General features: G+C 44.8%; 2 protein-coding genes across 4 annotated transcripts in view; both read left to right on the top strand.

Annotated features, from left to right (window-relative positions):
• The window catches only part of LOC139382506 (serine/threonine-protein kinase PAK 4-like), a 28,687-nt gene extending 16,672 nt beyond the window's left edge, over window positions 1-12,015 (top strand). The window contains exons 2-10 of one of the 2 annotated variants that reach the window (XM_071126596.1): window positions 2,354-2,575; window positions 3,104-3,327; window positions 3,437-3,869; window positions 4,009-4,458; window positions 4,744-4,877; window positions 5,660-5,786; window positions 7,678-7,803; window positions 7,893-8,027; window positions 8,122-12,015. In XM_071126596.1, coding sequence (XP_070982697.1) covers window positions 2,375-2,575; window positions 3,104-3,327; window positions 3,437-3,869; window positions 4,009-4,458; window positions 4,744-4,877; window positions 5,660-5,786; window positions 7,678-7,803; window positions 7,893-8,027; window positions 8,122-8,277 — 1,986 coding nt within the window. In that variant the 5' untranslated portion in view covers window positions 2,354-2,374 and the 3' untranslated portion in view covers window positions 8,278-12,015. The remainder of the gene's footprint in view (window positions 1-2,353; window positions 2,576-3,103; window positions 3,328-3,436; window positions 3,870-4,008; window positions 4,459-4,743; window positions 4,878-5,659; window positions 5,787-7,677; window positions 7,804-7,892; window positions 8,028-8,121) is intronic. The other variant, XM_071126597.1, reaches the window with a different exon arrangement.
• Window positions 12,016-12,760: 745 nt separating this feature from the next.
• On the top strand, window positions 12,761-20,744 carry LOC139382508 (sushi domain-containing protein 6-like). 2 transcript variants are annotated; one of them, XM_071126601.1, is made up of 5 exons: window positions 12,761-12,957; window positions 15,254-15,360; window positions 15,760-15,963; window positions 18,396-18,537; window positions 19,015-20,744. In XM_071126601.1, the coding sequence occupies exons 2-5, from the start codon at window positions 15,267-15,269 to the stop codon at window positions 19,334-19,336; spliced, it is 762 nt and encodes a 253-aa protein (XP_070982702.1). In that variant the 5' UTR covers window positions 12,761-12,957; window positions 15,254-15,266; the 3' UTR covers window positions 19,337-20,744. The 2 variants fall into 2 exon arrangements, with proteins under 2 accessions (XP_070982702.1, XP_070982701.1); XM_071126600.1 differs by having other exon boundaries at window positions 12,772-12,957; window positions 19,012-19,466.
• Window positions 20,745-20,985: the final 241 nt, after the last annotated feature.

The raw sequence follows: 20,985 nt of genomic DNA, 5'->3' as shown, positions 1-20,985 counted from the left end.
CGGGATAGTGTGTCGTGAACGTCACCTTTTTTCCCTTCACTGCGTGGGTGGTTGCAGCTCTACTCTCTTCATACACAGAGGGAAATGATCAATGAATGGTAGTTATATAAGCTAGGCTTTATGACCGCTTTACTGACAGACGGGAAGAAGAAAATGGAGATGATAAATCGGCACAGTTATAGTTGAAAATGTGTGCATCTGTTGGTCTCACAGGGGCATCTTATTTTCTGTACTGAAACCGTCTGTCTAGTCTTGAGTGCATGGACACTTGTCTCTCTCTTCCCCTGCTACCTGCTTCATAAGGGGGAAGTGTACAACACGGAAGAGAGAGGTCTGTGTTCTGGGGGAGGTGCTACTTCACCTGCTGCTGCGTCACTCTCAGCTGGGCCTCACCTGTTCAAACCTGTCTCACCGGTGCACTGCCTGTAGCCTGAAATCCACCATGTGGTTTGTGGTGCTTTCCGCTTTCATTCAGTCACTTATCCTAAGCCTATGCCATGTTAATGCTGTTTTCATGACACCCAAGTTGTCAAGCAAATCATAATGCAACTCAATTCTGTCAGTCTCTCTGACTCCCGAGTTATTGAATATCAGTTTGGATGTGTTTTTGTCATCTCAGCAGTTGCTGATGGCCAAAAAAAAACAACTTCTGACATTGAATAATCATTTTCCCTTGGCTGTGTTGAACTATTTCCCCCTTCGTTGCTTGGCTCCACTAAGGCAGGGTTTCAGAGGAGCAACCGAATGCTTCAGCAAACCACTTTACAAGTCTGTCAGCAAGATTCAATTATGTGGGGCTCTGTGGTTGCTGCTCAGTATGTTTCCCATTCAGTCAGTTTTCGTAAACTCATCTAACCTTTTTATTTTAATTTTTTCTTCGCTGCAACTCTCCAATGGGTTCGGGAGGCGAAGGTCGAGTCATGCGTCCGCCGAAACATTACTGGCCAAACCGCGCTCCTTAACACCATATCGCTTAACTCTGAAGCCTGCCGCACAAATGTGTTGGTGGAAACACCGTTCAACTGACAACAGAAGTCAGCCCACCACAAGGACTCGTAGGAGCGCGAAGAGCCAAGTAAAACCCCCCCGGCCAAACCCTCCCCTAACCCGGACAACGCTGGGCCAAACCCTCCCCTAACCCGGACAACGCTGGGCCAATTGTGCTCCGCTCTATGGGACCCCCGATCTCAGCCGGTTGTGCTACAGCCTGGGATCGAACCCGGATCTGCGATACAGTACCTTAGATTGCTGCGTCACACGGGAGGCCCCTCTAGCAGTTTTTCAAAGCAAATAAATCATCTAGCAGCTGCCTCTAGCAGCCCCTCTAGCAGTTTTTCGAAGCAAATAAATCATCTAGCAACCGACTTCCTTAGTAGCAGCTGCCTTATTTCTTACATTTGGTTTAGTCATCATGCTGACTTGGTCGTTCAACTCTGACCATCAATGGTGGCTTTTAAATAGTTAATGGAAGGCCCATGTTGACCTCATCTCTGGCCCTTTGTACAGGTTTGTGCAGATGGGTGGATGATCCCATTACACTTCAAACACTCACAGAGTGAGTTCTGCTTTATGGGCCAGTCAGGCGGTATCCCTCAGCCCCTCACCAAGCACCCCTTCCCTGCAGCTTGGGTGGGTCTAGGACCGTGGGCACGAACGTGCAGCATATCGCAGGCAGGCAGCCCAGTGTTTGGATTCAGGGAGAGCTGCCTCTCTATCTAAAGCAAGAGAAGGAATCCAGAATGTTTGAGCGTAGAGAAATAAGCTAGAGGGAAATGTGCTTGTGAAGGAAAGGGGAAGTCATTTTTCTGGGGGCCTTGGCTCACCTCTGAGTAATACTTACCTGACTAATAAATGTTTTGGCTCTGAAGAAAGTGGCTGCTACTTGTCTTTATGGGAGATGTCCCTATAAATTATACTTCTGTCAACCTGTCATGGTTACATACACGTTTGTGTACTCTGTCTCTCTGTGCATTTGCCAAAGGATATTCACTGTGGGATTTTGTCAGTCTATATGAAAAGGTTTTCAGCTCTATAGTCTGAAGTGTGTCTATGTGGCCACATGACAGATCAAGTTTTGATGCGTTAGCTTCTCAGCTCTATTGAAAAGGAACAGGACTTCCTTGGTATTATCATTTGTTATCATCATGAACTGCTGATGTGTTTAACGCTGTTCCAAAGTCATTCCTGGTGTGTATTCTTTTGGAAACAAACGGAAGCAAACAGACTGTAGCGGGAAGGGAGCAACCTGCAATTGTCAAATAAGAAACGTGTTTTATCCTTGCAAAATGTTTTGTTACAGTTTTCCACGCTGTGCACTAATGAATACACTCCTGTTCTCCTCTCTGTGTTCCAGGTCTGATGCCCAGCTGCCGCCATGTTCACTAAGAAGAAGAAGCCCCGCGTCCAGATCTCGGCGCCCTCCAACTTCGAGCACCGCGTGCACACAGACTTTGACGAGCAGGAACAGAAGTTTGTGGGGCTGCCGCGGCAATGGCAGTCTCTGATCGAGGACACAGCCAAGAGGCCCAAGCCCTTCATCGATGTCACCGTCATCACCACGGTGGAGCCCCGCAAGGTCAGGGGTCATCAAAATGGGATGTGGGAGGAAAGGGGCGTGTCACAAACAGGAAGTGATATTTTCACTGTTGCATTCTCTGTTGAGTTGTAATTTGAGAGAATGCCAGGGTAAAAACCTGTGATGGGCCATGCACTCGAAGATGTCACATGACTCTTACTTCATTTTCAATGTTTTTTAAAGTTATTTTCACTTGATCAGGGATAGCGTACACAGACGTTTCGTCTTTGTTGCCTTCAGTGTGTATGTAGGCCATGGGAAAGAGCACAGAACTGTAGCGGTCTCAGCTTACTGTACGTCAGATTTGGATCAAAGTCTGAATCCACAGAACATAAACAGTAAACATGATTGTCTTCTTTCCTGAACAATAAACGCAGCGAAGGCAAAAGACATCACTGAAAATAGAATCTGCCAGTCATCATATCTGTTTTTAGAATGAAGCTGTGACAGTCCAGGAAGTCTCTCTTTTCCTGACTGGTCTGATCTTAACTCATCCTTACTTGGTGTCTCTGCCTCTCCCTCCTGTAGACCATAGTGCGGGGTAGTAAGATCGCTGTGGACGGCTCGCTGACATGGCTGCTGGATGAGTTTGATACCATGTCGGTGACCCGCTCCAACTCCCTGAGGCGAGGCAGCCCCCCTATCCAGCCCCGCAGAGACTCCGGATCTTCGGGGGGAGGAGGCCATGAGAACGGGGACCTGGCCCACCGGCCACACCACCACCCAGATCACTATGGAGACATCAGAGACAGGTACAGTGTCGTCAGTAGGGGCCAGATCTCGGCTATTAAATGGCTCTGAAGAAATGTTTCCACCAATCCAGAGAGATGCAACCTGTTTACCTTTTCTCTGTTGCACTAGGGAGCAGCCCAGGCCGGACCAGTTAGCTAGTGGAGACCCCCGGCAGCCCCAGCGGGTACCCCGCTCTCAGCGAGAGGACGGCAGGCCACAGCAGCAGCCCAGGGGCCAGGAACCAAGCAGCAGGCACCGAGAGAGGGAGCGTCCTGGCCCACCCCCTCCCCCGCCAAAGCCCAGAGACACGGACCCACGGGACCACCACGACCAAGTAGTCCGCAGGGACGGTCCCAGCGACCAGAGGCCTAAGTCCAGCTACACGGGCAGGGACGGCAGCCCCCAGTCGCCCCGGGATAAGAGGCCTCTCTCGGGGCCCAACATCCGTATGCCTAACCTGCCTGTCACAGAGGGGGTGATAAAGACAGCACAACAGACCAGCAGGCCGTTCAACACCTACCCCCGCGCTGACAGTGAAGGAGGAAGGAGCCCCACCAGCCAGGTACTGACAGGCTGCTAGGAGAACACCAGACATTGGGAGATATGGAAACCAGTGCGTGCCGCTAATGTTCTATCGCATGTCTTTAACAGACCTCTGACATAAGTGTTGATCATACAGTGTCATTTCCTCTCCCTTCTAGGAGCTGAAGCCAGCCAGACCACACGAAGCACCGCCACACAACGGTCCTTCTAGTGCCTCCAGCCGAGACGGGGGAAAAGCACCGCAGAAGGGCCAGCTACGAGGAGACCCCCACCACTCCTCCCACCCTGTCCTGGGTCCTGAGCCCCCCCACAGCCACCAGCAGCAGAAGGCTCCCGTTCCCCGCACCCCGGCCCCTGCCCTACCACCACAGCAGGCCCTCTCGCCCCAGAGGGAGCCCCAGCGGGTGTCCCATGAGCAGTTCCGGGCCGCGCTGCAGATGGTGGTGGATCCAGGTGACCCGCGCACCTACCTGGACCACTACATCAAGATCGGAGAGGGCTCCACCGGCATTGTGTGCATTGCCACCATCAAGAGCACTGGCAAATTGGTGGCTGTCAAGAAGATGGACCTGCGCAAGCAGCAGCGCCGGGAGCTGCTATTCAATGAGGTGGGGTTTTAGGGCCTGTATTGACTTGAACAGAATGCAATTGAGATGAAGGTCTTTAAGATTTTTGATGTTCAGGGAATACAGTATAATGGATTTGTAAGCTATTAGTTGTGTGATCCATAATTTTTTATAGTGGCTATTACAGAGTTTTGCTAATGTTTGAAAGATTTGTCCTGCATGGAGGGTGCGGTTCATGCATATCTTTGCAGTGGTGTAATGAGTGATGTCATGTGCCATGTAATCACCCACGGTCTCCTTAGTAACGCTGGTTCCTGTGCTCTTCAGGTGGTGATCATGCGGGACTATCACCATGACAACGTGGTGGAGATGTACAACAGCTACCTGGTGGGAGATGAACTCTGGGTCGTCATGGAGTTCCTGGAGGGAGGGGCTCTGACTGACATTGTCACACACACCAGGTGCGTGTCTGTTGATCTGAGGTTTAGTGCTATCTGGCATCCTTGGGATTTCCATAGCCTACATCCTAACTATTTTACATTTTAACTTCAATGAGATGATATCAGAGTTGGACGTACCAAGGGTCCCGGATAGCAATGACCGTTGATCTGCTGCTCTGACAACTGACCAGCAGGACTAGGTAGGGCTGCCCACCCTTTTCCTGGAACTATACCGTCCTGTAGGTTTTCAGTCCAACCCTAACCTAACATACGTGACTCAGCTAGTTAAGGTCTTGGTGAGCAGAATCAGGTGTGTTAAATAGATTTGGACTGAACCTACAGGACGGTAGATCTCCAGGAAGGGCCATGGGCAGCCCTGAGCTATGGTGATTAGAATTAGAATCATACTAGTCATATAGTGTTCAACTGCTCATATCGTAGCTGTTTTTACAGTACAAGCAATGGTAAGGGCTCCCGAGTGGCGCAGCGGTCTAAGGCACTGCATCACAACCGGCCATATCACAACTGCTTTGACTGGGAGTCCCATAGGACGGCGCACAATTGGCCCAGCGTCGTCCGGGTTTGGCCAGTGTAGGCCGTCATTGTAAATAAGAATTTGTTCTTAACTGGCTTGCCTAGTTAAGTAAAAATAACCACTAAAGTTTTTTGTTTAGTTATTTGTTTCATCACTAGGTGGTAGTGTCGCATGTCTACACTCTCATGTCACTGCAATGCAACCTGTGGTGTGAGATGTTATTTCTCTGTCAGCTCTGAGTGCTAATGACCTGTGTGTGTGTGTCCAGGATGAATGAGGAGCAGATAGCCACAGTGTGCCTGTCTGTGCTGAAGGCTCTGTCAGTGCTGCACACCCAGGGCGTCATCCACAGGGACATCAAGAGTGACTCCATCTTGCTCACTCACGACGGCAGAGTACGTACACCTGCCTTCAGAGATTAAAGCTCTGTGACTGCATTGGATTTCCTTCATATATGGGGGGTGGGCCGGGCCTGGCCATGTCTGTTCTGTTAAATATATTCCAAAATAAGTTTCTTCTCAAATATTTAATTTTCTCTGTTAAGCTGTGTGCACTGAACTGACATTCTTTACATTGCTCCCTCTTTTATTTCTCTACTTTTACGCTTAGTTTCAAGCATGGTTTATGGGCAGCTGTGCAACAGACCACTTAAATGGGCATAGTCATCTTACAAGGGCCATGACACTGTAATGGTGAATTTTAATTGATATATATTGTTATTAATTATTATTATAAATCAGGATGTTGTGTCCAATAGGGTGAATGCAGAAGGACAAACCCAATGCTTCAGCCTACGTACATTTTATAGCCACTATGCTTCATCAGTTGGGCTACAGGTGATAATGCTTATTGCTAATAGCACATCTGATAATATAGACCATGCATAGGTTATATGGACATGGTCCAATATGTTTAAATAATTAACATTCTTACCAATATGTTATTGGGCCCATTTATGGAGATAGAAATTATATTTCAGCTGGTGTCCGCGTCATGTTTTCATTAATTTTGGAGTCGAATGTCCTTTCAAAAAGTCACCATAACTGAGCTTCTCTGTCCTTCTACATAAAAATTGAATTGGTCAAACATGATGGTCATGACTTTCTTACATGAAAGGGAGGTTAACTTGGCCCCAGACAATTGATCTGAGATCCGATGTAAGTTTCAGTCATGGTTTTGTTGTTGTTTCTTTTTGACCCCAACCCTACATCACCACCTCCCTCATAGACAATTATAAGACTGGAGTATGTACACATCACTCACCCCAACCCTGCTTCATACACAAAAATATTATAATTGTCCCATAGCAAAAAAGAAAATGCAGAATAGACTCCCCTCTATGGTCCTTGAAAAAGCTGCTGTATGATATAAAGTATTGTGTGATCGAGGCCTAGCTTTGGAAAATAATGTGTGAATGAGTGACAAAAGAAGGCTCTGCGTGTCCAACAGAATGTCTGCTGTTTTGTTTCTTTGCCATGATATTACTTCCGAGTATTGGGATTACTGGTATTGTGACAACCCTCCCCATACCGCCCAGTCATAACAGGCTATCTCGTTTACATATCGGAACGATATGAAACCTGCTGTGAAAATGAAGATATGGGAAAGAGGAACTTGTTGCAGTCATGTTTGTTCCCAAAGTATTGTAATATACAGTATGAGAGGTAATGGAGGGCTTGAAGCTCACGCTGTTAATTTAGTTCTTACTTTACCCGACAACAGTTTGTAGATGATACAACAGTTTCTTTTATCTTTTATTGAGCCCAAGTGTCAACCTGAAGTCACTTGTAGCTGTCATGGTTGGCATGCTAAGGGCTGTGCTTAGCTCTTATTGTGGTTGACCTAAGGGGAAGTGTAGTCAGTTACCCTCAGCTGATTCTCGGCAGAAGAGTGTGTGTGTGTGCTTGCATGCGTGCGTTTGTGTGTATTCACATTTCCCCTTACCAATTCAAAGCATGCTTTAGTCAGTGAGCCCTGTTCTTCAGAGGTCACCATTGGCAGACAGGATATTCATCCACCCAGGCATTGCAAAGGTTTTCTCAGAGAACTGTGGGAGGTGTTCTACTGTGATGTGTAATACTGTAAAGCAGCACATTGCTAGATAGAGGATTGTTTGTGGTACGCTAAGAGTTCAGCCTGTCAATCTATAACGCATAACGTCCATGTCAGCTGAAAAGTCTCATTTAGTCATTTGTAAAGATGGCAGTATTTTTAGAATGCCTGTGTTTTTTCCCCCGTAAATAATTAATTAAAAGCTCTGACCCTTTCCTCTATTGCCCCGCCCAGGTGAAGCTGTCAGACTTTGGCTTCTGCGCCCAGGTGTCGAAAGAGGTGCAGCGGCGCAAGTCCCTGGTGGGCACACCCTACTGGATGGCCCCAGAGCTCATCTCACGACTGCCCTATGGGCCTGAGGTAATGTCCAGTTAGTTGTGTCTGTGTGCATGCATTATAATTTGAAACTATCGCTGATCACTGTGTGTATACAATATTCTACCCCGTAGGTGGACATCTGGTCCTTGGGGGTGATGGTGATCGAGATGGTGGACGGAGAGCCCCCCTATTTCAATGAGCCCCCCCTCAAAGCTATGAAGATGATCCGTGACAACCTACCACCCAAACTCAAGAACTTACACAAGGTACTAGGCACACTAGAAAGAGCCTCTCTCTCACACAAGGCCCTGTTATTCAACATTTTTGAAATTGATAGTCATCCTTTGTTATTTTTCCCAGGTTTCTCCTCTTCTCAAGGGCTTCCTGGACAAATTGTTGGTGCGAGACCCCACCCAGAGGGCCTCAGCCAATGAGCTACTCAAGCACCCCTTCCTGAGCAAGGCTGGCCCGCCCTCCTGCATTGTGCCTCTCATGAGGCAGAACCGCATGAGATGAGAGCGAGCGGAGACCTCTCCCCCACTAAGGAGTAGTGTCACATGGACCCTCAACTCCCCAAGCTCACACCTCGGACTCTCACTGTTCTGGAGCGAGGAGGTTGGGGGGGGCAGAGAAACACTGCCCAGCTCATATTAGCATTTTTACTGGTCAAGCTTATTTTCTTTTTTTTTTAAGAACCTTTTGAAATGAAAAGGATCTCTGTCCCCTTTCCTATGGGAGAAAAGATTTTGACACTACAAGGATGTATAGCTTGAGCGGTTTGGTGCAGAATGAGGCTTGGAAAGTGCTGCCTGCTGGGGTGACTCACAAAAAAACACTGTTAGCATCCTAACTGAATGGCCTGAACCATGCTTCCACACTACAGGCCTTCCTCACGACATGGCCCAGACTCAACTCTATTCCAATAGACAGGACATCAGAAAAGACTACTGAAGGAGGACTATGCTTTTCTCTTACCACATGATGCATTGAAGTATTTTTTTAATGAAAGTAAACACTTGGTTCCTGTTACAAACACTAAGCAAAGGTAGACACTGGAGTTGTGTTTTAGATTATTTTCTTTATTTTTCTGGTAAGTATGATGAACATAGATATATCCGCTTTGTTTTCTCTATTTTGTGATTATTTTTGGGTGGTTACAGTGAGATTTGAAGCACTGTTCTGAGATAGAAGCTGCACGCCTGGTTGATTCCAATATATCATATAGGTTTTTTTAAATTATTTTTTATTACAAGATAATTAGTTTATTTTAATATACCTGTGTTTAATAGAATATCATGATAAAGTGAACATCAAGGCAGAGTTTCAGCTGTTTCTTTCTAAAGGCTAATTTGTACTTTAGGAATTTAGCCATGTAGTTTGTGCTCCCTGTAACCCCTCGATCTGCTGCTGTAGACTTCAGCTGTTAGTTTATAGTAGTGACCACTAGGTCAACGGAAGGACCACCCTTATGAAAGCCCCCCACACACATACACACCTGTATATACAGAAAGTACATTATTTTTGTCATTTTTCCTAATGATTCATTTCTTAAACGCCCAACCTGGCCAGTCTGGACAATGGTTCTGGACTATGTGAATGTAGTGCTGAGCCACAAACTGGCTCTGTGTTTAAAGATGGAATCTGCAGTAGGGGGAAACAGTCACACCGGCTGCCCCACCACCATTATTTTTTTGTTGCCGAGCTGAGGAGCGTTGCGCAGCATGGGGGGTGGTATTAATATCGCAAATGGACGTGACTGTTTCACCATTTTGGATAAGGATCCCAGCTTTAAGGGCTTATTAGAACAGGAAACGGACACACAAGGTGAAAATTCGTGCTTGGCTAAATGAAGTGTGCAACAGCTGCTATAACTGAATTCTTGTCCATAATGTAGCAATGACAGGAACTGTATGGCAGAAAACAGACCCACAGATGCAAACTGAAATAGTAAACACTCACCACAATCACCCACACACACTTCATGCAGGGCCCTACGAAAGTCTATGTGGGTGGAATCACGAATCCAGACATTAAAACGGAATTCAATAATATTACATTTATTGAACTTTGGTAGGAAATCAACTAAATGTATTTGAAAATGTATTATTTAGCCAAGATTATCATAAGACATAAACAAATTGCATCCGTGATTTGTATTTTCCTTCAACTTTCAGAAGCAAAAGGCATGGTAATGCCCCTATCTGAGTGCACGTTTGTCTACCACTTCGTGTAGCCGTTAGCAATGATGCTAATAATCACCGTCTTCAGGTAGATGGGAAGGCTTTCTAAAAAATGTTTTTTTAATTGTTCAGCATACTGCAATCACACGTTACAGAAACACAGATAACCAAACAAGTCTCTTGGCTGGTGTAAACTACAGCCAAAAATATAAATGTCTTTGATTTTTCACAGACCTCGAAAGTGATCTCCTGATGTGGTTTAAGCATTGTGGTGGACTTAGAACATCAAATGCTGTTTTTCTATTTAAAACGTGTGATCTTTTTGTTGTTGAGAGCGAACACATGAAAAAATTGAGGGAAACCTGGAAAAACAGAATTTGGGCAAAAAAATCTAACAGGTTTTATAGGGCTCTATTCATCGTTAGTCCTCATTTTTCTCTGAGCTTTCCCTTCCAATTCTAGAGTAGTAAGACGAAGTCGCATATGTACATTCACCATAGAGAGCATCCAAAGACCACGAGGCCTTAGTGCACAGCAAAGAGTAGCCAATGTGTCTGTTGTGAGTTTCAGTGAGGATATCGGAACAGACTCCATAAGTAGACACTAACACTACATTGTGAAGTATTGTTGTTAATTAGATGCGTCTGAGGTTACTGTACGGTTTTAACATTCTGTCAATATTCCATATTTACAAAAGACAAGTGGATGTCTGTTAAAAGTGACATGATGATTGGTAAGCCTGAGTAAGATGTGATCCGTCTGTTCCATGTGTAAAAAAAATAAAATGTTCTTCCAGTTTAGTTTTGCAAAACTGAGTGAAAAGATGGGCTGAAAGAATTACAATCAAAGTTAGTAATTCACTGTCTGCTTTTTCAACAATATTCTGAACTGATCACTTTTCATTGCTCACAAAGTTTTGTAACTGTAATTGTGCAGATTTTCTAAACAAATCCTGTTTTGATACTCATTAAATCCATCTTTGCATACTGTATATTTCTAAATCGCTTAACTAATCATTACCGTGAACTGATGGCACACTGGTATTTTGTGTTTTATATCATATACTGTAATGATGAATGCCAACAAAAAAAAAGACGTATGATTCTTCAAACTACAGAATTGAATCATCTCATTAACCCCCACGTGTAAGATGTGATTTCAATCGCCATAGGTTTCACTCACGTCAACTACAGTTTTCAGTGACTGGTATGAAACCAATCGCGTACATTCCGCAGTTGGTATTTGACATTCCTGTAGCTTCTACTTCATTTAATGCCTGTCAAGGTTAGAACCGCTTAACTTGCTTTTTTTTCACGGTTATTTTGTGTGTAAATGCCTTAACGTTCAGAAAAGTAACACGATCAATATGATTCCCTTTGTAATTTTTGTTAATTGCAAATGTACATGATGATTTTACAAATCTCCAGAAGTCTGTAGTGTCTCAGAGTAAACTCATTATCGTTGGTTTGTGTTTGTTGAAAGGATTCTCAAATTCAAATTAGGAGCTGTGACACCTACTGGCCTACTAATATATTTGTGTGAATTTCTCCAACTTGTTTGTATGATCATTTTTCACACTTTCTTGTATGCTAAATCATTTAGGCATCAGTATTGTAAAGTTTGAGATGGTTGACAGTTTTTCTTGAGTTCCAACCCACCCCTGGATTTTTGAATTTCTGTTGGTTATTGTAAAAACAACTAATTTTAAATATTTTTGGCAAATACATTTTAGAAAAACTGTAAGTTTTTTGTCATGCCCTATCATTTGTGTAACCATTTGAGGATGTCAACCATTTCAAAAGTCGTGTTATAGCAATAGCCTTAGTCTCAGATGGTACTCATCATCTTGGGCTCCCAGTGGTGCAGCGGTCAGGCACTGCATCTCGGTGCAAGAGGCGTCACTACAGTCCCTGGTTCAGGTCCAGGCTGAATCACATCCGGCTGTGATTGGGAGTCCCATAGTGCGGTGCACAATTGGCCCAGCGTCGTCCAGGTTTGGCCGTGGTAGGTCGTCATTGTAAATGAGAATGTGTTCTTAAATGACTTGCCTCGTAAAATAAAGGTTACCTAAAAAGACTTGGCCTGTGGTTATGTGAGGATGATTATGATGGTGTTGATGATTTATAACATTTGTCTTTGATTTATGGTTTTAAATCGTCACACATTTAAAGGTATGGGCTGGAGCACAGCTAATAAGTTCGCTAGTTATATTGTATCTTAGGTACGGCCAGACGTTTGTCTATTTTCATATTTATCAACCTACATTGGAGAAATATTTGAAGGTAAAATATTACACAATACAATATGTATCTCTGGAAGGAACTAAATTCTGTTGCATTGGCGCACTATATTCTTAGCACTTCCGTCTGGTCCTTCTGTCAGATGTGATTCAGTATCATCAGGCCTTGCACTGTAGACTTGTTTTGTTCACTTCACTCATCTTAGCAGGCGACCACGGTGGAGACAGTGTTGTAAACAGAGGATTTGTGAAAAGCGTGGTCCAAAAACAATGACCGCTCATTATACTGCGGTGAACCGAATGTTCAATTTCCACAGTTCTGCGAAATTTAGCTCGAATTTACTGAATATGACAAGGTCCAGCGGACGCCTGCTAAGGGTGGGGTTTGTGTGAAGACGCACTGTATACAGTGGTGGAGTTCGTTTTACATGGCCGGGCGGAGAGTTCGCTTAAGGACCAATGGAATGGCCTAAAATGAGGCAACTCCACCCACCCTGAAAAACTAACTCGATCAATGTCACCAGCGCGCGTAGTCGGGACTGGAGCCTGTGATAAGTCTCTCTGTTCCTGTCAAAAACACAGCTGAGCGATGACTCCGTTGTCAGCGGCTGTGAAATAGATCCAGTTGTTGCTATATGCCCCATTAATCTGGAGGAGAATTAAACAAATTAGATATTGATCTCGAGCGGATCGTATATCAAACAGACGGGGAAGTATTGATTTATACCATCTTGGACTAGTCTTTGAACGGAATATTCCTATATCTAGATTTTACAGGTGAGTAGCCTTATTGGTAAAGAGGTTATCTTTAGCCAAGTATTTTTTTTTACTTGTCTAAAGATAAATGTAACCCCAATAATAGAACATGTGATATGTAGGATATGACTAGCCTGTAGGACAGAGTGTTGATGTAGGCTGTAGGAATATTTTGTTTAATTAGTGGAAGTTGAGTTTAGTCGGCTAAAGAAAATTGCGATTTTTAATTAGACTGGCTTGACATATTAGCATTCTGGATATGATATAAATGCGTCAGCTTTGGCATTTGTACTTATTTGGGGATGTCTGGTGATTTCTGGGTATGCACCTGTGCATTCAGCTCCGTTGCGCGTTTATGTTCAGCGAGCGCTGGTAGGTTATTTATTCGGTTTGTCATGAACGTACCACAAACACTAGCCTTATTTCTATGAGCCTTATTTCTATGATTAACACAATAGCCTTTGCTTACCATATTCTGCCGTAGTCTACAAGGTCCTTCCTTATAATTTGTGCCTGGATGTGTTTTGATAGGATGCATAAAATGACCATTGATATTATTTCCTCACTTCCATGATAACACAAAGACATAGGTAGTGTGAGTCATGTTATAATTGACCACTTGCCTATTCCTCTTGGATGAGTGGGATGGCATAAAAAGTGTTACTGTGTGCCAATGCCATCCATGTATGACACTTACAGAAACAGGGATGCAGCTGTGCGAAGTACCACATAGCAGAAGTCATTAAACCCATGGGTTATTTAGGCAATAAGGCACAAGGGGGTGTGGTATATGGCCAATTTACCATGGCTAAGGGCCGTTCCTAGTCACGACGCAACGTGGAGTATATTGGCCATATATCACAAACCTCCGAGGTGCCTTATTGCTATTATAAACTGGCTACCAACGTAATTAGAGCAGTAAAAATAAATGTTTTGTCATACCTGTGGTATGTGGTCTCATATACCACAGCTGTCGGTTAATCAGCATTCAGGGCTCGAACCATCCAGTTTATAATACTGATTATAAACTGGGTGGTTCAAGCCCCGAATGCTGTTTGGGTGAAAGCCATGGTATATCGGACAGTATACCATGGGTATGACAAAACATTTGTTTTTACTCTGCCTTGCATAGTGCTTATTAAGAACAGCCCTTAGCCGTGGTTTATTGGCCATATACTACACCCCCTCTGGCCTTGTTGCTTAACTAACTAACCTATCAAACATGGGAATCATTACAGGCACACAGAAGACAAACAGTTACCAAATCCATTCAGAGGAGAAAAACATGTTTATTTTTTACTAGATTTGTTGATGACAACTTATTGTCTCTACATTAGTAAATTAATTGATAGATGTTTATTACATTTCATTTTATAGTGTTGCGTTTTAAAGTAATGCTTTATAATGGAACTGGAGCAATTTATAATGGCATACTTCACAGCTTATTCATGAACAGAAGTCATGTTTTAATAAGATGGTGAGTAAGATGCCACCCACCTACATTGTGGTCACAGCTCACTGCCTGATAGAAACAGGTGTAGGATATTAATGTGATCACTCTGTTGCAGGAGAACCTACCAGCAATGCAGGAATTTTAAAATGTGTAGTGTGTTTGAGGTTTAAAAAAGCTTCAGAAATGTGTAATAAACGTTTAGACATTTCAGACTGGATTTTCCCTTATGAAAATGTTATCAACCCCTACAAAAATGTAAATGAATTCTAATCCACATAATAATTCACATTTCCTGTTGCTGCAGGATTATTTTCCTGCTGTAGCAAACTGGCTCAATTTAAGATCCTACACCTGCAGGCTATGTGAGAACGGCACACATGGTGTTGGCAGGGACCTCCCCTGCTGTTCCAGAGTTGACTTGCACCCCCGATATGAAAGCGCTCCGAAACCCGCCATGGGATTTGTGTTTGTGCCATACCTGTGTGTCAAGTTCAGTGCTAAGAGAGGAAATATGGGCCAGGTGAACAAAAAAAACACTACCAGTCATATAAGTAATGTTGATAAATGTCTGGTGTTGAACAATAACCCAAGTTTAGTTCCAGTTTCTGGAAATGAAAGGGTACAGGGTTTGGGAATGATTCACTCATTCAGGGTCAGGCTGTGGGTGTTTATGGTAGCTGCAGCTTTGAACCACTGTCCCCTGCCTTTGTTAGGGCAAAAGGGGAGGCTTTCCAAGTGCATGATTAGATATTTGTCGATATTTTGCAACTGTGTGTGTGCACATGCGTGCATGCTTGTTTGTGTGCATATGTATGTGCGTGACTATCTGCAGGGCACTGAGTTCTCTGTTTATTGCACCTGCAGGAAGGCTGTTTTGATGTCTGCACAGCGGGAGTCTCTATGGCTGTGTGGACACATCACTCTGGGCTACGGGCTCTTTCTCCTGGTCGCCCTTCCAGACCTCACCACAGGTACCCGTCTCCCTCCTCAACCACCCACCCTAACCACCCACAACTGCCCACCCAGGTCATCACCTCTGCTAGGCATCCAAGTTGCACCACCATGTACTTGTTGAAACAGTCACCACTGCACCCAAAAGCTGTAATCCATCTGTAAGAGCTAACTATATAACTATCTGGACATACAACCTGCATCATGCTGCAATGATACTTAGCCCTCTCCCCAGACCTGCAAGACTCCTCCTCCCAGACTCCACCTGTCTTACCCCATTCATATGACCGTATCTATTAAAACACTCTACCTAAAGCTTTTTTCCTCTTCAACCTGAATCACAGATCTTTGAGATACAATAACTGCCGGTTCGATTCAACAACAAGGTCTAACAACTAAACTGTATGCCTCATCCGCAGGCAGGCAAGGGAATTGCAGCCACCCACTGGTGCCAGAACACGGGGGCTTCCGTTGCGAGCCCTCCCCCTGCCGAGGCTTCCCCCAGAAGAGCTTGATCTACTACTTCTGTGAGCCCGGCTACACCATCCCAAAAGAGGTGCACAGCTCGCGCTGCCGCCACGGTAAATGGATCCCCAGCGTGCCCACCTGTCTGTCCACAGCTGGTGAGTCACCACGGCCGTGTGGGAGGAGGGGTAAACCTTTGCTCCTAGTGTAATGGACTAGAGCAGGGATGGGCAACTTTGATGGGGGTGGGGGCAACAATAAATCTGAACTCATCATGAGGCGCTGCGGTGGCTCGCGGGTCTGTGTACCCACATCCATACCCACATATGCAGTCAGATCCCCACTTCGCGAGCAAAACGTTTTAGTGGCAGCAGAGAGAAAACATTGATGTTTTATTGTTCCTCTCTTGCAATTTTGCCATGGGGCGTAGATAAAATGTTGCAGTTTTAAAGACAATTTGCTGCAATTCTACATGTTTTGCCATGGGGCGGATGGAAGATTTTTAAATTTTAGAGAAAAAAAATTACACAAGTCAATTTCTTGCAATTCTACTCATTTTGCCAAGGGATGGAGAGAGAAACAGTTGTTAATATGATATCTGAGTGAGAGTGACGAACAAAATCAATGGGGGTCCCCTGGTCAGTATTAGACCATGATTACTATACGTTTAGCTAGCTGGCTGCTATACTAATTTTCCTATCTAACAAATGTCACTCAATGGGCTAATTGAGTGACTGTCAGTGACTGACATAACAAGAGAAAAACTGCTGATGCACACAACCAAACTTCGAAATTGCAGCTTATTTATTTTTGGAAATGGATCCGCGGGCCTACAAAAGGAGGCCGCCAGTTGCCCATCCCTGGTCTAGCGCATGTGTGTGTGGAGTATGTCTATGAGTGACTGATATGAGATAAGTGTTAGGTAAACTACAGTCAGGTCAAAGGTTGCAGTGTGATTTAAGGTAGGTTCGTTCTGTACTCAATCACTCACCGCCTTTGTAAATGCATTAACCCAGACACCCAACAATTACTTTGGCTGATTCCGGGTTGGCTATATGCATGCATGGAGGTTATGGGTTGATGATTTATTTTATTTTATTTTTTTATTTTTTTTATTTTATTTATTTATTTATTTATTTATTTATTTGTTTTTTTTTTTTTTGAATTTTACCCCTTTTTCTCCCCAATTTCGTAGTATCCAATTGTTGTAGTAGCTACTATCTTGTCTCATCGCTACAACTCCCGTACGGGCTCGGTAGAGACGAAGGTTGAAAGTCATGCGTCCTCCGATACACAACCAACCAAGCCGCTGCTTCTTTAACACAGCGCACATCCAACCCGGAAGCCAGCCGCACCAATGCGCCGGAGGAAGCACCGTGCACCTGGCCACCTTGGCTAGCGTACACTGCGCCCAGCCCGCCACAGGAGTCGCTGGTGCGCGATGAGACAAGGACACCCCTACCGACCAAGCCCTCCCTAACCCGGGCGACGCTAGGCCAATTGTGCGTCGCCCCACGGACCTCCCGGTCGCAGCCGGTTACGACAGAGCCTGGGCGCGAACCCAGGACTCTGATGGCACAGATGGGTTGATGATTTAAATGTTACATGGCTTTCTTCCACATAGTCATCTCATAAGCTGATTAATAGCAACGCTATGACCACCCTCCTTCATTCGTCCTCTTACTGCAGGGATGGATGACTCCAGTTCTCGAGGGCCTGATTGGCGTCACACTTTTTCTCCATCCCTAGCAAACACAGCTGATTAATCAAATTGCATTCTAAACTGAAGATCATGATTAGGTGATTGTTGGAGTCAGGTGTGTTAGCTGGGACTGGGGCAAAACTGTGACACCAATCAGGCCCTCGAGGACTGGGCAATTTCAGTCATGTCTTATTGGATGTGGAAGAGGCAAGTGGAAGCATACACTCTATACCACTCTATGACTGTTGTGCTATAGTTTCAATGGCCTTGAGTATAGCCCTACATGAGCTTTGAGTGTCACTTGAGCTGAGCAGTGTGTTAGGCTGGTTAACATGATGGTGTGTGGCCTGTTAAGTGCTAAGATTTGATTGTCGTAACTTTCTGGTACCAACCCCGTAGTTCCACACAAGAGGTCAATGACCTACTTGGTGAGATGCAAAAGCCGACATAGCAGATTCTTAACATGCTACTTTAGAGCCTTTTGCTTCCTCTTTTGGCCTGTGCTGCATCGAGGCAGGAAACCAGCATCAAGAAACGGGAAGTGAGCAAAGTCACCAAACTAACCAGTCTCTTTCCTCTGCCATATTAAACCTCACGGAAATGTAATGCGTCATGGATATAGGAAACCACACCTGCAGATGCATGACTGACTCCCTTTGAAATACCCTGTTTTATGCTGTCCATATGTGTATCAGTAGTGTTTCCCCTAAATGATGTGTGTACTACCTGAATGTATTTGTTGAGTGTGTTGTAGCTCTGGTCCAGGGCGACAGTGTGTGTTCAGGGGGGTTAGTGAGTACACACACTAACGCCCTGGACCACAGCTAAGTGTGTTGTAGGTAGTTGATGGGTGTGTGTGTTGATTGTTTGTGTTGTGTTTTCTTTCAGACAGACATGTTAACTATGAGGACCAGGTGGCCCACTCACTCCCTAGCGTTGCCACGACGGCGGTGGGCGTGTCCATATTCCTTCTCACCACCACGGCCTGCTTGGTGATCAAGTCCCGCCTTTTTCCCTGTCACTCACACAGGTAAGCACATATGACTGGTTCTTATCCCTGTCACTCACACAGCTATATTCATACGACTGGATCCTCTATAGCGGTGTTGTCACTACTAACCCTGGTCCTGGAGCATTAGTGTATGTAGGTTTTGTTACAGCCCAGGACTAACACACCTGATTCAGCTAACCAAGGTCTTGATGATTGGTTGAATCAGGTGTGTTGCTCTGTAGGGTGGTTACAGTGCTGTAGTGGCTTTGTACAGTAGAGGCTTGGAAATGCATCACATCCTGTAATGAAAGCATCTTTATAATCTGATGAGTGAAAGTTGAAAGACTGTGGAGGAGGAGGAGGAGGAAGAAGGAAATTCAGTGGTTTGATAGTCATCTTATCATCGATGCTGGGTGTTTCATAGCTGTAGTGTCAGTTAGATTGTAGGTAAATCCACCCACTGTATGAGTGCTGTCTGTGAAGTGATCTGATCATCTCTCTACTGTTGTTCAGCAGGCGCTCCTCTGACCAGATGGATCTGATGGTGGATGGCCTACCTGTGTCTCTGCCCACCTATGAGGAGGCTGTCTACGGGAGCTGGGGGCAACACCTGCCCCCCTGCAGAGGGCCCACCCAGCTCCTATTGGCCCAGGAGGCTCCAGGTCCATCATTAGCTCACAACCAATCAGATTCCAGTCACCTTATCCCTCAATCCAATCAAAGCCCCGAGATCCTTCCGCCCCCTTACGAGGAGATCCAATCCCGTCCCAGAGAGAGTCAGAGTGAGGTGGACATGCGGGCCATACAAGTTGCACTTCCCGATGACAAGGACATTTGAGTGACTGGCGTATTTGTGTTACCCACCAATGATGTACTGACTTGTAAAATCATGTGCTCAGGCACTTACAGTGGGGCAAAAAAAGTATTTAGTCAGCCACCAATTGTGCAAGTTCTCCCACTTAAAAAGATGAGAGAGGCCTGTAATTTTCATCATAGGTACACTTCAACTTTGACAGACAAAATGAGAAAGAAAATCCAGAAAATCACATTGTAGGATTTTTAATGAATTTATTTGCAAATTATGGTGGAAAATAAGTATTTGGTCAATAACAAAAGTTTATCTCAATACTTTGTTATATACCCTTTGTTGGCATTGACAGAGGTCAAACGTTTTCTGTAAGTCTTCACAAGGTTTTCACACACTGTTTCTGCTATTTTGGCCCATTCCTCCATGCAGATCTCCTCTAGAGCAGTGATGTTTAGGGGCCTTTGCTGGGCAACACAGACTTTCAACTCCCTCCAAAGATTTTCTATGGGGTTGAGATCTGGAGACTAGCTAGGCCACTCCAGGACCTTGAAATGCTTCTCACGAAGCCACTCCTTCGTTGCCCGGGCGGTGTGTTTGGGATCATTGTCATGCTGAAAGACCCATCCACGTTTCATCTTCAATGCCCTTGCTGATGGAAGGAGGTTTTCACTCAAAATCTCACGATACATGGCCCCATTCATTCTTTCCTTTACACGGATCAGTCGTCCTGGTCCCTTTGCAGAAAAACAGCCCCAAAGCATGATGTTTCCACCCCCATGCTTCACAGTAGGTATGGTGTTCTTTGGATGCAACTCAGCATATGACATTCTCCTGGACATGTACTGGCTTAAGCAGGGGGACACATCTGGCACTGCAGGATTTGAGTCCCTGGCGGCGTAGTGTGTTACTGATGGTAGGCTTTGTTACTTTGGTCCCAGCTCTCTGCAGGTCATTCAGTAGGTCCCCCCGTGTGGTTCTGGGATTTTTGCTCACCGTTCTTGTGATCATTTTGACCCCACGGGGTGAGATCTTGCGTGGAGCCCCAGATCGAGGGAGATTATCAGTGGTCTTGTATGTCTTCCATTTCCTAATAATTGCTCCCACAGTTGATTTCTTCAAACCAAGCTGCTTACCTATTGTAGATTCAGTCTTCCCAGCCTGGTGCAGGTCTACAATTTTGTTTCTGGTGTCTTTTGACAGTTCTTTGGTCTTGGCCATAATGGAGTTTGGAGTGTGACTGTTTGAGGTTGTGGACAGGTGTCTTTTATACTGATAACAAGTTCAAACAGGTGCCATTAATACAGGTTACGAGTGGAGGACAGAGGAGCCTCTTAAAGAAGAAGTTACAGGTCTGTGAGAGCCAGAAATCTTGCTTGTTTGTAGGTGACCAAATACTTATTTTCCACCATCATTTGCAAATAAATTCATAAAAAATCCTACAATGTGATTTTCTGTATTTTTTCCCCTCATTTCGTCTGTCATAGTTGAAGTGTACCTATGATGAAAATTACAGGCCTCTCTCATCTTTTTAAGTGGGAGTACTTGCACAATTGGTGGCTGACTAAATAATGTTTTGCCCCACTGTATATGGATTCAAGCCTACCAGCATGGATCAACTTTCTTTTCAGGTTTCAACCTTATACATAGCACACCAGTTCTGATTGGCTGTTGGTAATGTT

Source organism: Oncorhynchus clarkii, chromosome 24 (assembly GCF_045791955.1).
Source record: "Oncorhynchus clarkii lewisi isolate Uvic-CL-2024 chromosome 24, UVic_Ocla_1.0, whole genome shotgun sequence".
NCBI classification, from domain to species: Eukaryota; Metazoa; Chordata; class Actinopteri; order Salmoniformes; family Salmonidae; genus Oncorhynchus; species Oncorhynchus clarkii.
The sequence above is the reverse complement of the archived record's forward strand: the minus strand, read 5'-3'. Positions and strand labels throughout refer to the sequence as shown.

Excerpts from the sequence above, each read along its gene's own strand:
- LOC139382508 (XM_071126600.1), top strand. The coding sequence starts at position 15,267 with ATGTCTGCACAGCGGGAGTCTCTATGGCTGTGTGGACACATCACTCTG. Across the intron at positions 15,361-15,759 it reads CCTTCCAGACCTCACCACAG|GCAGGCAAGGGAATTGCAGC; the intron begins GTACCCGTCTCC and ends CCTCATCCGCAG. Across the intron at positions 18,538-19,011 it reads TTTCCCTGTCACTCACACAG|CAGGCGCTCCTCTGACCAGA; the intron begins GTAAGCACATAT and ends ACTGTTGTTCAG.